Source organism: Osmia bicornis, chromosome 12 (assembly GCF_907164935.1).
Source record: "Osmia bicornis bicornis chromosome 12, iOsmBic2.1, whole genome shotgun sequence".
NCBI lineage: Eukaryota > Metazoa > Arthropoda > Insecta > Hymenoptera > Megachilidae > Osmia > Osmia bicornis.
Window position 1 is genome coordinate 651,904 of NC_060227.1, and position 13,140 is coordinate 665,043.

At 33.2% G+C, this 13,140-nt stretch overlaps 5 protein-coding genes across 11 annotated transcripts; 3 read left to right on the plus strand and 2 right to left on the minus strand.

Annotated features, from left to right (window-relative positions):
* Positions 1–96: 96 nt before the first annotated feature.
* LOC114879279 lies at positions 97–1,827 on the plus strand. The gene is made up of 5 exons (XM_029194068.2): positions 97–314; positions 428–634; positions 739–1,011; positions 1,123–1,371; positions 1,484–1,827. Exons 1-5 carry the CDS (start codon positions 300–302, stop codon positions 1,628–1,630), a joined length of 891 nt encoding a protein of 296 aa, XP_029049901.1. The 5' UTR covers positions 97–299; the 3' UTR covers positions 1,631–1,827.
* LOC114879266 (protein SMG7-like) lies at positions 1,574–7,381 on the minus strand. Of its 3 annotated transcripts, none has more exons than XM_029194043.2 (5): positions 7,309–7,381; positions 6,219–6,289; positions 5,802–6,140; positions 2,769–5,682; positions 1,574–2,674 (listed from the first exon to the last, which is right to left on the minus strand). In XM_029194043.2, the coding sequence occupies exons 2-5, from the start codon at positions 6,248–6,250 to the stop codon at positions 2,456–2,458; spliced, it is 3,504 nt and encodes a 1,167-aa protein (XP_029049876.1). In that variant the 5' UTR covers positions 6,251–6,289; positions 7,309–7,381; the 3' UTR covers positions 1,574–2,455. The 3 variants fall into 3 exon arrangements, with proteins under 3 accessions (XP_029049876.1, XP_029049875.1, XP_046144149.1); XM_029194042.2 differs by lacking the exon at positions 7,309–7,381 and adding an exon at positions 6,863–6,948; XM_046288193.1 differs by lacking the exon at positions 7,309–7,381 and adding an exon at positions 6,595–6,799.
* On the plus strand, positions 6,972–8,641 carry LOC114879278 (iron-sulfur protein NUBPL). Of its 3 annotated transcripts, XM_029194065.2 has the most exons (6): positions 6,972–7,064; positions 7,158–7,282; positions 7,495–7,820; positions 7,899–8,272; positions 8,348–8,407; positions 8,556–8,641. In XM_029194065.2, the coding sequence occupies exons 2-6, from the start codon at positions 7,199–7,201 to the stop codon at positions 8,582–8,584; spliced, it is 873 nt and encodes a 290-aa protein (XP_029049898.1). In that variant the 5' UTR covers positions 6,972–7,064; positions 7,158–7,198; the 3' UTR covers positions 8,585–8,641. The 3 variants fall into 3 exon arrangements, with proteins under 3 accessions (XP_029049898.1, XP_029049897.1, XP_046144151.1); XM_029194064.2 differs by lacking the exon at positions 8,556–8,641 and having other exon boundaries at positions 8,348–8,528; XM_046288195.1 differs by lacking the exons at positions 6,972–7,064; positions 7,158–7,282; positions 8,556–8,641 and adding an exon at positions 7,315–7,421 and having other exon boundaries at positions 8,348–8,528.
* Positions 8,642–8,666: 25 nt separating this feature from the next.
* On the plus strand, positions 8,667–9,516 carry LOC123988374 (sulfiredoxin-1). Of its 3 annotated transcripts, none has more exons than XM_046288197.1 (3): positions 8,667–8,759; positions 9,007–9,219; positions 9,305–9,516. In XM_046288197.1, the coding sequence occupies exons 2-3, from the start codon at positions 9,021–9,023 to the stop codon at positions 9,451–9,453; spliced, it is 348 nt and encodes a 115-aa protein (XP_046144153.1). In that variant the 5' UTR covers positions 8,667–8,759; positions 9,007–9,020; the 3' UTR covers positions 9,454–9,516. The 3 variants fall into 3 exon arrangements, with proteins under 3 accessions (XP_046144153.1, XP_046144152.1, XP_046144154.1); XM_046288196.1 differs by having other exon boundaries at positions 8,672–8,763; XM_046288198.1 differs by lacking the exon at positions 8,667–8,759 and adding an exon at positions 8,775–8,926.
* Positions 9,517–9,762: 246 nt separating this feature from the next.
* Positions 9,763–13,095, minus strand: LOC114879270 (cyclic AMP-dependent transcription factor ATF-6 alpha). Its single transcript, XM_029194047.2, has 8 exons — positions 12,774–13,095; positions 12,507–12,704; positions 12,279–12,430; positions 11,986–12,202; positions 11,317–11,900; positions 11,094–11,245; positions 10,387–10,982; positions 9,763–10,321 (listed from the first exon to the last, which is right to left on the minus strand). Exons 1-8 carry the CDS (start codon positions 12,844–12,846, stop codon positions 10,002–10,004), a joined length of 2,292 nt encoding a protein of 763 aa, XP_029049880.1. The 5' UTR covers positions 12,847–13,095; the 3' UTR covers positions 9,763–10,001.
* Positions 13,096–13,140: the final 45 nt, after the last annotated feature.

The following is a 13,140-nucleotide window of genomic DNA, read 5'->3' on the forward strand; positions in this document are numbered from 1 at the left end:
GGCTGAATGCCAATTACAGTAAACAATGATTATAATTGGCAATTTTCCAACTTTCAAATCGAGATAATTATTCATTTTACTGGTTAATTGAGATAATTGTTGTTCCTTCTCCTGTGAATTAGGCATTAATTCATGTTTACATCTAAAGGATGAAATCCAATCTAGTATATAGTACTTTAATGATCTAAGGCGGGAATTGCTGGGAATACCCGTAAAATAGCAACAAACGTAGAAGACGTTCTTTCCTTATCAAAGATTACAAAAGATTATTTTACCGTTTGGAATTTGAAATACTTTAAATGGAAAATATTAAGGTATACCTATTTAGAATATGCTAGAAAAATTTAGTTATTTCAACTACATTTTATAAGAACATGGCAATATTTATATGAAAAAATATTTGAATTCATGTTACTTGTATTTGTAGAAATGGGAAGAGATATTGGAGGAAATACTGCAATGTTGCGTGTGTTTGGAAATACCTAACACAACAATCTCAATGTGTACAATTGGACATCATATTTGTGATTTTTGTAGGAGAAAACTACAAGAATGTCCGCTCTGCAAAGGAGCGTTTATACCAGCTAGAAATTTGCTTGCAGAAGATTTAATTTCCCATATAAAAGATATTAAGGTCATATGATTCAAGTATCTTTGTAATAAAATTAGTTAACATTGAAGGTTTTCTTTAGGAAATTATATAAAGAACAAAAGATTTGTGTTTCTTATGTTTAATAGATTTCTATCGGTAAAGAAATTATAGAAAAATTACAAGAGCAATCAAAATGTGAGCAACAACTTGCAGATGCTTATACTCAGACATGTCAATCTACAGTTGATAAAAAGAGTTTCAGTGTTCAAACTGATACAATAACAGATAATGAACAGAAAAATTATACTACTAAAGTAGTAGTATTTTATCCATGCCTAATAGGTTCATGTTTACTTAAACTGTCTTATAGAAGGTTGTTGCAGCACTTGAACGATCGTCATAAAGATATGTTTTACGAGGTATTAATATGTACCTTCTTTATGGTAGCATTTTAATTTGTCTAATATGTTAATGTAATAGAGGCCCCCAAAAAGGTGTACTACAGTGTATATACTAATGAAATGTCTCAGCTTCAGGTGAATCAGAAAAGTCAAGTATTTAGTGAAAATTTCATGATAGATATTGATAAATTGCCAAAAGATTATGATTATGCATTTCACATACATAATATGGGTTTATTTTTTATTAAAATTACAATTCATGAAAATGGACGACTGATAGCTAATCTACAAATTGTAGACAAGATTAATGCAACCATATTCTATCAGTATCGACTTATAGTGACAAATGGGGCATTCTTTTTACGTCGTAATGGAATGGTAATACTATCAGTACCAAAAACTGATGAAAAATTTTCTTTCTTTAAAAAATCAGAACGATCCCATTGAAATCAGATAATATTAATTTTGTTCATTTTTGCATTTGCAACAGGTAACATCGTGCCTAGTAGAGAAGGAAGTAGCCGATCATAACGGTGTTATGATGCACGAAAGGGAAATGTCCACATTGATAAAAAACAAATCATTTGAGTGTACTTTAATAATAAAAAAATGTGTATCCGCCAAGAATAATAGATAGGAGATCGATTAATAATGAATTGTTATACAATTTTTATTGAACTCGCAACATATGTGTATCCAAAGAATTTAATGTAATTTTTTAAAATTTCATTTGTGAAAGCAATGATTCATTTTTGTTTCAGTTTCAATTAAGTATTTTCTTCGTATATAATATTTTATTTTCTTCAATTGTAAAATGATTTTCTTCGTGCATTATGTATGCGTGTCGTTTCTTTTATTAAAGCGTCATTTATAAACAAAACTTGTACATAATTGTCATAGAATGCCACTGAAAGATGCAAAATCATTCTCACAAAATATATGTATGCTTTTAAATTTTGCGCACATTACGTGCGCTATTAAGATTACCGGTATGACTCGTGTGTGCGGAATCTTTATTACATCCTTTAATGATTCACATTACATTCGTAACAAATCGTTCTCTGTCGTTGAACTTTGTTCTTTTGCATTTTGCCATATTTAAAAACTGATTCGATTATTTTGAAAAATTTGTTCGCACACTATCCATAATACCAGAGAATACCATTGTTTTCTACCGTGCCCGCAATAATGTGTGTAAATAACAAACACCTACGTGTTTATGTAGCGTAATTCATAACGCCTTGGACGTATGTATCGTTCACCTTACTTAACGAACATCTAATCAATCTACGAAACCTTTCGTTAGTCGTTGATGGTTCGTAACAAATTTAACGTTCTCGTCAAACGATCGATGGAATTTATTGTTGTACGTTTTGCTAGATGCCCTTGGTAAACTAAATCCATGAACTGGATATTATATCTCTTTCCAATATATTTCGACATAATACTACATTGCTTTCCTTCAGGTACCTCCTTCGCGTAATGATTTTTGCTGTTCGAGAAGCCGTTCTAACGGAGATGGGCCAGGTCCAGACCATAAGGATTGTTGACTGAGTCGAGCTTTTGTCTGATCTTGATTCGATGCATTAGAACTTTGCGAACTACATCCCCATGTATTGTTACTGCTAAATAATGAATAGGTATTTCCTGTACCGACCAATTGATTTGATTTCACGTCTACCTGTGGGCAAATACATAAAAGTGTATCTATTATTATTACAGTAATGATTGAATTAAGCTTACGCTATTAGCTTACGAATTAAAGTAACACGTACTTCTAAAGATCTGGAACTTTCTAAATTGCTCGCGTTGCCAAAATGTTTTGTATGCTGTGAATCTGACTGATAATTGTTGCAAGTTCTCAATGAAACTGGAACCATGTTCCCCGTATTAGAGGAACAGTCCCACTTGTGATAATTTTCTATAATGGATGTATCTTCGCCGGGCAATTGCATACTTCTGCCAGCTGTGCCCCAAGGTGCCGAAAGCTGTGGCTGTGGTTGTGGTTGTGGTTGCGTATCTTTCCACAAATTAAAGTTCGTAGTCTCGTAATTTTGAAATAACGGATTAAAATTACTCGCTGTCTGAGTTTGATTTTTAGACATGTTCACGTGATTGGGTAATGAAAATTCTACAATATCAGAATTTTTATTGTACATCGACGACGGTAGCTGCTTCTGTGATATCTGGCCGAAAGCATTTTGATTAAAATCACTCTGATTGAAATTAAATTGCAAATTCGGTATGGTGGCTGCATTTAACGAATTTTGTACATTCGGTACATTCTGCACATTCGGCGCCATAGAAGCGGCCTGATAAAGCTTCTTCTGATATGTATTTATTGTCGATAAAGTACAAACGTTCGTAACGGATGAACTGGTTAACGGGATTTGATTATGTAACGACACTGTGCCTGGTCTGATATTCGTTTTCGTAACATTCTGTTGTTGTATGCCCAAGTTGTGATTCTGTTGAATGCTCAAGCTTATACCTTGTTGTTGCGCATTTATGCCCTGTTGTATACCGATGTTTCCAGCTTGTTGAGGATTAATATTCTGCGAAGCATTCGGCGGTATAACACTTTGTTGAGTTGAAGATGAAATTCCCATAGTTTGATGCAATAAAGAATTCTGCGACATATTTGGGGTCTGCATCCTTTGATGCATAGATCTGTTCTGGTTCGACGTATGCTGTAAACTTATATTTTGTGACATCGGTTGTTGCACCGGATTAGTAAAGTGTCCTTGTTGAATCGAATAATTAGACATACCACCTACATGATTAGTCATATAATTTTTCGTAAATTGTGGATTTTGTACATTAAACGTTGGATTTTGGTAACAAATAGTTCCTACGCACGGTGAAGTACCAGATATTGTCGTTAGAATTCCGGTGGTTTGTTGCTCGTTTGGAGCGAGATAATTCATTTGAGATGACTGAGAAACAGTATGCTGTAATTTGCTTGTTTTCGTTTGATTCGAGGGATTAACGAGTTGTTGATTTTGCATGGTGGTCGGAGCAAAAGGCATCAATGGTAATCGATTTTGCACAGTAATCAACGGATTTGGTGACAAATTAGGAACGTTGCTCTGTTTTGATATTTCTCCGATAGCAGTGACCGATATATTTTTGTTCTCGATAGACATACCTTTCGTTGGCGATGCCAAACTTATTTTAAGCCTTTTCTCGTTCTCCTCTTCTACGTTTAACGGTGATACATTTTTAAACGTAACTTGTTTCTGTTCGGTTTCAGCGCGTCGCATTATAGTCTGCATCGCTACGTTTTGTCTCGGTTTTCGAACCGTAGGTAACACGTTGTTCTCAAAAGTATTGGATTCGGTATGAACAACTAACGAATCTTTACTTCGTTCCAACGAACCTTGAGGCTTCAAAATGCCTATTCTCTTGTCGAAACCGTGTTCCAACGTATCGACATCCGTGGAACCTTTACTGCTGGCAGTTTCCGAAAGAACCGGGCTAATTGATACGGCAGATTGTCTTTCCTTGTTTAAACTGAGCTCCTCCAGTTCTTTCATCAATTCGTTACTTAAACCATTTCCTTCGATCATAGAGGTGAATTTATTATTACCTTTCTCCTCTCCCAATGTGATGGCAATTAATGCGGCACCATTGATTTTATACTGTGCTAAACAATGTCCTAAGCGAAGAATCCGAACTGCGCGTAATTTATTGGAAGCCTCAAGATCGTCCTCTAAATCGGTATTAGTAAATTTTAAACATTCAAAACTTTTTTCCAACGGTAAAAATCCCTGTAGATCACGATCCTCTGGCAGTGGTACTTTAACGTATTGATCGTGCGGGAAATCCGCTACACAATTTTGCAAGGCGTTTAATAATACGCACAAGCTGGGCCAGATCTGAAGTCTCGACGTGAAAGCTACCTCTTCCAAAACTGTGGGTTTCGTGTGTATCCAATCAAGGCACAGTTTTATAGAAGGCAAAGCGAAGTATTCGATGATAGAATTTTTGATCGTATAGACTGGTAATAACAAGGCAGACAAGCTGCCCGCTATAAGTTCCAAAATACAATCCCGTGCAATTTTTTCGTCAGACGATAACTGTTCGTGTTTCAGTGTGTCGGTATTATCCACAACGTTCGTTGTGTGTTCTAAAGCGTACAAGTTGATTACAAACATTTGTACAAGCATCCAAGAGCTAAAACTTTCTGTTGCAACCAAGGCTGTTAACGTTTCGGTCAACAATTTCGAGTAAGTAGAAGCGATCTTTAAATCTCCAAGATTATGAATTACACCGTGAAGTTTTAAAAAGACGGCTATGTACTCTTGCGAAGTCAGTTTCGTTTTTCCATCGATATTTAACGACGTATCGTTTAAAGCGGAAGATAATGTTTTCGCCAAGTTCGTTGTAGCTACAGGAAAAGGATGTTTTACCGCGACAGACCGCGTGTAGTGGAACACGGTTCCTAATTTGTTACCACGCGACGCTTCAAGCAGAGCTAGTTGATTGTACGGTTGCCCACTGGATGGTGACAAAGAAACCGCGTGCCTGTAGAACAATTCCGCTTGTTTACTCTCGTTCCTGTAACGAGCGATATCTCCCAAATGAACAAGGCAATATTGGCACGCATAAAAACACGACGATTTGTGAGGCACTGATAATTTCTCAACAGCTTTCCATGGCGATGTACACCCGTATACATAACCTTTTCTAGAAAATATAGACAGTGTCAGATTTGTGGCCGCATAAAGGTATTCATTATAAACATCATTTAATATAGCACAGAACGAAAGGGGAGCCATATCTGATGATCTAACCTACCTACTTACCTTCTGAATGGTAAATCTAAATCAAATGCTGTACAAATTTCTTGCAATAACGTCAAATAGAAACCACTTGCTGCCTCCAAACACCAACTAAGTAAAGCCTGGGATTCTCCACGTTTAGGATTCTTTCTGTCCTTTGCTTGGGATTGCAAAGTTGCTATGTAATTTTTAAATCCGAGGTTCCAAAGTTCTTGTTCAACCTTTCTATCCAATGCATATTCCAAATCCAATATAAGAACTTGCTGATATATCTTTTGTAATTGCTGCTGACATACCCACGCATCATTGTCATTTAAAAGGTCTCTGCAACGTTGTACTTTATCCTTCAATGGTTCTGCTTTCCTGTAACATATTAATCAAATGAATTTTTCTAACACATTATGAAAATATATTTTCAAGTTTTCTTTACTCTTGGCTTACTTTAGAGCTTGTACAGCTGCGTTTAGGCCCATATTTTGTGTATCTTGAATTGTTAGTATAATACGTTTTGCCTGTGTAAATCAAACAGATATAAATATTTTGTCCTTCATACATAAAACACTGAACATAATGCTATTTATTGTATAATTTTGTTACAATATTAGCTATGCAGAATATCATATTTTGATTAAGGATTCGTTTTCTCAATTGATTTGGAAGGAATATGTTATAAATCTATTTCGTTTAACACACAAGAGGCGTCGAATATCAGGACATCGAAATGATTAAATTCACAATCGTATCGATGAATCTAAACGATTACACGTTCTTCTTCTCATAACGAAAATCTCGCTTACATTGATACAAAGAAACTAACCAACTGACTACACACTAAAAGAAACATTCAAAACCATGAAATTTTAACGTAACGAAACTTTCACAAATCTTTGAAGTAACTTCATTTATTGAATGCATAAGAGTCGATATCTGTTACAATCGAAAAATCTAGGTTAACTACAGCCTAACAATGATAGATAATGAAAAAAATTCGTAAATAACAACACAAGTGATCAATTTTAGGATTAAGAGTTGTTCAGGTAGAAAATAAATTTTGAAACATTCCGAAAATAATAAAAAAAACTTACTTTCACATATTTATGTTAAAAAGAAACCTAAAATATACCGCATTACTGATATGTGCTTCACGGTAATGAAAAACTGCACCGCCCCCACGTTAAACATTTAAGTCACTTTTGGTTATAAGCATTCAAATTTTCCACAAGTATTTTAATCGGAATTGAGAAGAACATATATTGTCACAAGTGTGTTTAGTAATGGACCACCAATGTAAATGTTAAATTATAAGAAAATTTCAAACATTCATACACCATGTTTGATAGGGTTATAATTGTTTAGCGATTATGTGATTGAAAATTTCAGGTTAGAAGAAAGTCGCGGAACATTTCATGTCACCATAGAAAATGTTGCCGTTCGTTTTTACCAAAATTTGTACGCGTTTCCAACGACATTATAATGGAACAAATAATTATCGATTATTTTCGATAGTATGTATTTATATTCATTATATTACCTACAATATTTTCCATGTCATTTAATAAGTTGGCTTAATTCGATTTTATTAAATACGTATAGAAATATTTAACATGTACTATTATGTAAACGATGATGATACAGTTTTACATGGTTATTATTTACAACGAAACAGCATTTGCCGTGTCTTCTCTTTTCGATTTGTAATAATATTAATTTATTTCAGAGTCCGGTTTTTCTTGACGAAAAGAAACAAACGAAAATGGAAGCGAAACAAAAGGAAATGATGGCGCGCGGCCTCCCAAAACAGAAACCTTTGAAAGGTGTTAAACAAATTGTTATTGTAGCATCGGGAAAAGGCGGAGTTGGTAAATCTACAGTTGCTGTAAATTTATCAACCGCCTTGAAAGTTCTTGAACCCAAAAAATCTGTCGGCTTACTTGATGCTGATGTGTTTGGACCATCAGTACCCCTGATGATGAACTTAAAACAGTCCCCTGTAGTTAATGATGCAAATGTTATAGAACCACTTATAAATTATGGCGTGAAGTGGTGAGGAAATGATTTCATGCATTTTACTCAGACTTCAAGCAATTTTTCTCAAACCATAAAGTTTTCTTTCACCTATAGCATGTCTATGGGTTTTCTAATCAATGATAAATCTCCAGTAATTTGGAGAGGATTAATGGTAATGAGCGCACTTGAGAAATTATTACGTCAAGTAGCATGGAATCCTTTGGATTATCTAATCATAGATACTCCACCTGGAACAGGAGACACACATCTTTCCATCATACAAAATCTACCAGTTACTGGTGCATTATTAGTAACTACACCTCAAAAAGCAGCTTTGGAGGTAACAACAAGAGGAGCAAACATGTTTAAACGTTTGAACATTCCTATTATTGGAATTGTAGAAAATATGAGCAATGTTATATGCCCCAAGTGTAACAATAAAATAACTCTTTATGGTAATGGGACAGGAACAGTTGCTCAAGAACTTGGTATTACAATTATAAATATATACATATGTATATACATATCAATATAGGGTTGCAACTTTTCATCTTCTGTTTTAGGTGTGCAAATTTTACAAACTATTCCCTTATCAGAGGATATTGTGAAAAGTTGTGACACTGGTAAACCAATTGTATTGTCTGCACCAGAAAGTACACAAGCTTCTGCATACAGAAGTTTGGCAGAACATATAATTAAATTTTTAGCCAATCAACCATTCAATCAAGAATAGCTATTAGGAAATTTCTATTATAACTTTTTATTTTTCAGAAAATTTATTTAAACCTTCTATTACTTGAAACAAGAGAGCCGTTCGAATTCTTTTCAAACCAGAAATTACCTCATAATCATGATTACTCCCCACCTACTTTATTATCTTATCCCCTCTTTTAATACTATCACATGCTAAACCTAAAGAATTCGAGATTGTTTTATGAATAATTCGTCGCGGAGATATTGCTGCATCGTATATATGTATGTATGTATCTATGATTTTTATTTACTGCCTTTCATTTCTTTCATGTTTTAATCTCTCATGTTGTGAAAGTAAACACGGATAGAATTGAACAAAATTCTATACATGTTTAGATATGCGAAATGACATCATACAGAACGTGTTCATATTATTTTTTAGAGCGAATGTAAACTGATTTTTTACGTTTTTAATATACCGCTACCTGATTTACAATAAATTCACGTTCTCCCTTATTTTATTTTACAGATTCGTATTCTGAAATGAACGGTAACAACCCCTCCAGCGTTCATTCTGATGCAAATGCCGAAGTTTATGACATTCCAATGAAGGTACTGATTAGACCTATTCCTCCAATAGTGGACGAAAAGAAAGTTCAAAGTTTAGCAGATACGTTGAATAATCCTGAAACAGAATCATTAGTCCCACCAATCGATATTTTGTGGATCAAAGGAAGCGAAGGTAACACCTCTTTTCAGTATTTTTTAATATAGTATAAAACATATCTTTCATACCGAGTGGTTGTGTCTTTTTTTTTTTATATCAGGTGGTGATTACTATTATTCTTTTGGCGGATGTCATCGATATGCGGCTCATCAGAAGCTTGGAAAACCATATATAAAAGCTAAACTGATACGATCCACGATGGCAGATTTAAAATCTTATCTTGGCGGTTCTACGCCAGATTTAAAATAACAATATTTGTATATAGTTTCCATTTGTAGAATGTTTTACAATATAGAATAAGATATAGGATAATTTGTTTATTTTGAGATTTACAATTTATGAAACTTCCTTTTAATATATTATAGATTTCAATTTTAAATCTGTATTACCAGTTTTCGCCTGTGCGTGAATGTACTTATTTATATATCAAACGTTTCAATTTTGATATATGTAATAAAAATGTGCAAAGTAATACTGCTTCATATTAGCAGCTTAATAACTATTTCTTATTATTGAAGATCTAAAATCTCTCAAGTATGTATGAACATACGATATACATATATTTGTGACGATTTATTTCTGCAATTGTATCTAAATTGTACATATTATGAATATGTATATGCTTGTGTGCATTACCGATACGTTTGCATGTGCGAATGTGAACCTTAAGTTTTGTATTTTGTGAAAAATAAAAACGTTTAAATGCTAAACATAATCTTTTTGATTAGTTCTATCTCTTTTATGTTTTCTAGTATTTGAATCTTCATCTTTTCTAAATCAAATTTAGAAATAATTTTCTATTTCAATATATATTCGGTCGTTTCGCTATAATTTCTACTACTTCTGTCCATATATGCATCTCTTAATTTTCTTTCATAGAAAGTCTTATGATTAGTTTCTTTAATAAAATACGGTTTGTAAGTTTTAGTTGTATCAGCTGTTACTGCATCTGATATATCACTTGCTGTGTCAGTTCGATGGGTATGAGTTCGAGACCTGTTGTTATTTTTCAAATTACTAGGTATGACTGATTGTTGTAAATGCAACAGTTGTGTATTGGTAACCTCGCAATCGATTTGCATCATAGTCATATCATTAGCAGGCGTTGAAAATGTTTCTGCAAAAAAAAAAATTCGATCCATTTTATTAGAATTAAACATCAAAGAATAAAGCAAACCTTACCGTTCACAGGGAGAGCAGGAAGGACCAACGACATTCGTGGCCTACCTGTACTATTTTTGCTCGAAGCTGGCAAAAGTAAATGTTCTCCACTGAACCAAACTACATAAAAGGTATCATCTCTTCTTCCAAGAGCTTCAAACAAAGAAGCATGCTCTTTTATTATTGGAGAGAAAACTTCTACCGCATTTGATATAGGCGGATCGGCTTTTTTCTTAACTACTACAGATTTTTTTCTTTGAGAGAAATTGTGTTTACGCTTAATTTCTGTTTGCATTGTACGAGGAGACGATAAAAGCTCAGCCAGCAGTTTTGCGTCTAATCTTGATTTTTTCAACATACTCCAATTATCTTTATCAGACTTTCCACCGATCCAGCGTCTTAATTCATAATCTAAACGGATCGATTCACTTTGATTAATATGCATTGGACACATAGGCTGAGGCGTCGTTGTATTTTTACGGAAGTTATCTTCGTCTTTGTCTTCAATTTGATCTTTAGGTGTCCATAATAGGGTTCTTCCGTGTCTAACATACTTCGGGCTAATAGGAACATCAGCTGATAACGTGTCCAATCGATTATTTTGTGAAAGTAAATCCCTGTAACGAAAAGAACTTCCAATCTCTGTTTCATTAAATAAATATCTTTTATTGTTATTAAGAGTTTCTAATTAACCTTCATATTCAAGCAGTAATTTACCACAAACTTACCTGAAACCATTAACATTTAAAGATACCATAAAAATCATTCCTAAGAGAATAGCAACATTCTTTTTATTTATATTATGATTGATGTTCTTAAATTTACTGCTACTATTTATACCTTCTAAGGTTGAGAGCCTTTGCTTTAAGTTTGTATTTTCCTAATAAAAAGAATTATAATAATTTCTCTAACAACTAACAGACCGTAATACATGCATGACAAAATTCTTACCATTTTTAATTGTCTATTTTCTTGCTCTAAACTGGAAATTTGTTTTTCCAGAGAAGATACGTATTCTTTCTTTTTCTTTCGAGACAAACAAGCTGATTCTCTGTTCTTAATCATTCTCTGCTGCCTTTTCAATGCTTTCATTTCACATTCTTGTCGCCCAGCATAATTAATCTCTTGGCTCTCAGTTTTTATAACGATAGGGGTATAATTTGAATTTTCGGTTTTAATTACTATTGGTCTACACTGAGATGAATCATTTTTTACAATTATAGAGGTACATCTTGTTGTCTCATTATTTGGGGCTAAGGACGCGTCAACGGCATTAATTACTGATTCTTTTCCTGGTACATACAAATTCGGAATATTATCCACTACTTTTATCTTATTCTTTTGTTGTACTTGAACTGTTTTTGCTTCTGTTCTTATCTGCATCGATGGAAATTGCATTGAAGTTTGGATCTTGTCATTTCCATTGTTTGGTAATAAATGGGCTAGAAAAGGATAAGATGTACAGTTTTGTTTAGCTTTTTGAGTGAATGTGACGAAATTTTGAGCATTCAAAAGTATAGCACCCTGTGGCTGTTCTAGAAAATTTGAAAATATAAAAATATATTTTACAATTTAGAGTAAACATTATCAAACAAACTGAAATAAATTCTTTTGCCTTACCATCGGTTGTAAATTGTATATTATTTTTTGGTTGAACTCGAACACGTTTAGCAGAATTAAGTTTAGAGAGAATAAATTTTGTTTGCTTCATATCTTGAGATTTAAATGGTTTGAGTGTAATTTTTTTCTTGACCATTGTTTGATCCCATGTATGTTCTGGAGACTTACATGGAGAAACATCTTGTGGTGGTGAGATAGGTGGTGTTTCTAAATTTGGCTATAATAAATTAATGTATAAGGTATAGAGATATTAAACTTATTTAGGCAGAGTGTTGGATACATTACAATTATACCTTAAAATCATATAATGTAGCAACATGGTTTGTTTCCATTTGTCCATCTAGTTTATTAGACTCTGAATGACTTGGTATAGGTGACAAAGGCAATTCTATATGAGGACTCATAGGCTCCAACTTAATTTCTATCTCTGCATCATTACTCAAATCTAAGTTAAAAATTATAAATATTGTAATATTTATAATTGTATACTGATATATATTAAACTTGTATAAAATTGATACCTGAATTTTGTTGCGGTATACTTATATCAAAATCTTTAAAACCAGTCAGAGATTCTCCTAAAGAAATATCATCAATAATCTGGGTATTAAGATTATCATCTGTCTTTGAACATATTTCATTTTCTAACAGAAGAGGTATGCCTAATTCAGAACTCAAGCTTTGGAATAAATCATCTGGCAGAAGTGAATAATTATTATCTGCAAAGAAATATGTTGTTTAATACACAAAACAAGATTAAATATTATAATCCTATCATATATCCATACCTTCAAAATCTGGAAACATCTCAACTTCAGATGCTGCGATATTATTGTACTGTGAATCTTCATTTATCAACATATTTTGATGAACATGAAATTTTCTTTTATCTCACAAATAATGATATTAATAACCTACACAAGAGCTATTGACAAAATAAAGATGTTAATAACCTTTTCTCTTAAAAAAAAGTATAATGTTTTAGCAGCATTTAACTATATAAATAATTTGTACATAATTGATATTTAACAGAAACAGATTCAATTCATAAAAACATCAATTTCAACAATAATACAGTGTCACCAGGTGTCAGGTGGTCAGCACAGACAGAATAAATACGAGATCATTTTTGTTCTTTTGCAAGAATTGGCCGCA

Excerpts from the sequence above, each read along its gene's own strand:
- LOC114879270 (XM_029194047.2), bottom strand. The coding sequence starts at position 12,846 with ATGTTGATAAATGAAGATTCACAGTACAATAATATCGCAGCATCTGAA. Across the intron at positions 12,705-12,773 it reads GATGTTTCCAGATTTTGAAG|ATAATAATTATTCACTTCTG; the intron begins GTATGGATATAT and ends ATTTCTTTGCAG. Across the intron at positions 11,901-11,985 it reads TATACAATTTACAACCGATG|AACAGCCACAGGGTGCTATA; the intron begins GTAAGGCAAAAG and ends CAAATTTTCTAG.
- LOC123988374 (XM_046288197.1), top strand. The coding sequence starts at position 9,021 with ATGAACGGTAACAACCCCTCCAGCGTTCATTCTGATGCAAATGCCGAA. Across the intron at positions 9,220-9,304 it reads GTGGATCAAAGGAAGCGAAG|GTGGTGATTACTATTATTCT; the intron begins GTAACACCTCTT and ends TTTTTATATCAG.
- LOC114879279 (XM_029194068.2), top strand. Across the intron at positions 635-738 it reads CCCATATAAAAGATATTAAG|ATTTCTATCGGTAAAGAAAT; the intron begins GTCATATGATTC and ends TATGTTTAATAG. Across the intron at positions 1,012-1,122 it reads ATAAAGATATGTTTTACGAG|CTTCAGGTGAATCAGAAAAG; the intron begins GTATTAATATGT and ends GAAATGTCTCAG.
- LOC114879278 (XM_029194064.2), top strand. The coding sequence starts at position 7,199 with ATGTTGCCGTTCGTTTTTACCAAAATTTGTACGCGTTTCCAACGACAT. Across the intron at positions 7,283-7,494 it reads ATTATCGATTATTTTCGATA|AGTCCGGTTTTTCTTGACGA; the intron begins GTATGTATTTAT and ends AATTTATTTCAG. Across the intron at positions 8,273-8,347 it reads AACAGTTGCTCAAGAACTTG|GTGTGCAAATTTTACAAACT; the intron begins GTATTACAATTA and ends CTTCTGTTTTAG.
- LOC114879266 (XM_046288193.1), bottom strand. The coding sequence starts at position 6,621 with ATGTTTCTTTTAGTGTGTAGTCAGTTG. Across the intron at positions 5,683-5,801 it reads TTAGATTTACCATTCAGAAG|AAAAGGTTATGTATACGGGT; the intron begins GTAAGTAGGTAG and ends TATATTTTCTAG. Across the intron at positions 2,675-2,768 it reads AAAGTTCCAGATCTTTAGAA|GTAGACGTGAAATCAAATCA; the intron begins GTACGTGTTACT and ends ATTTGCCCACAG.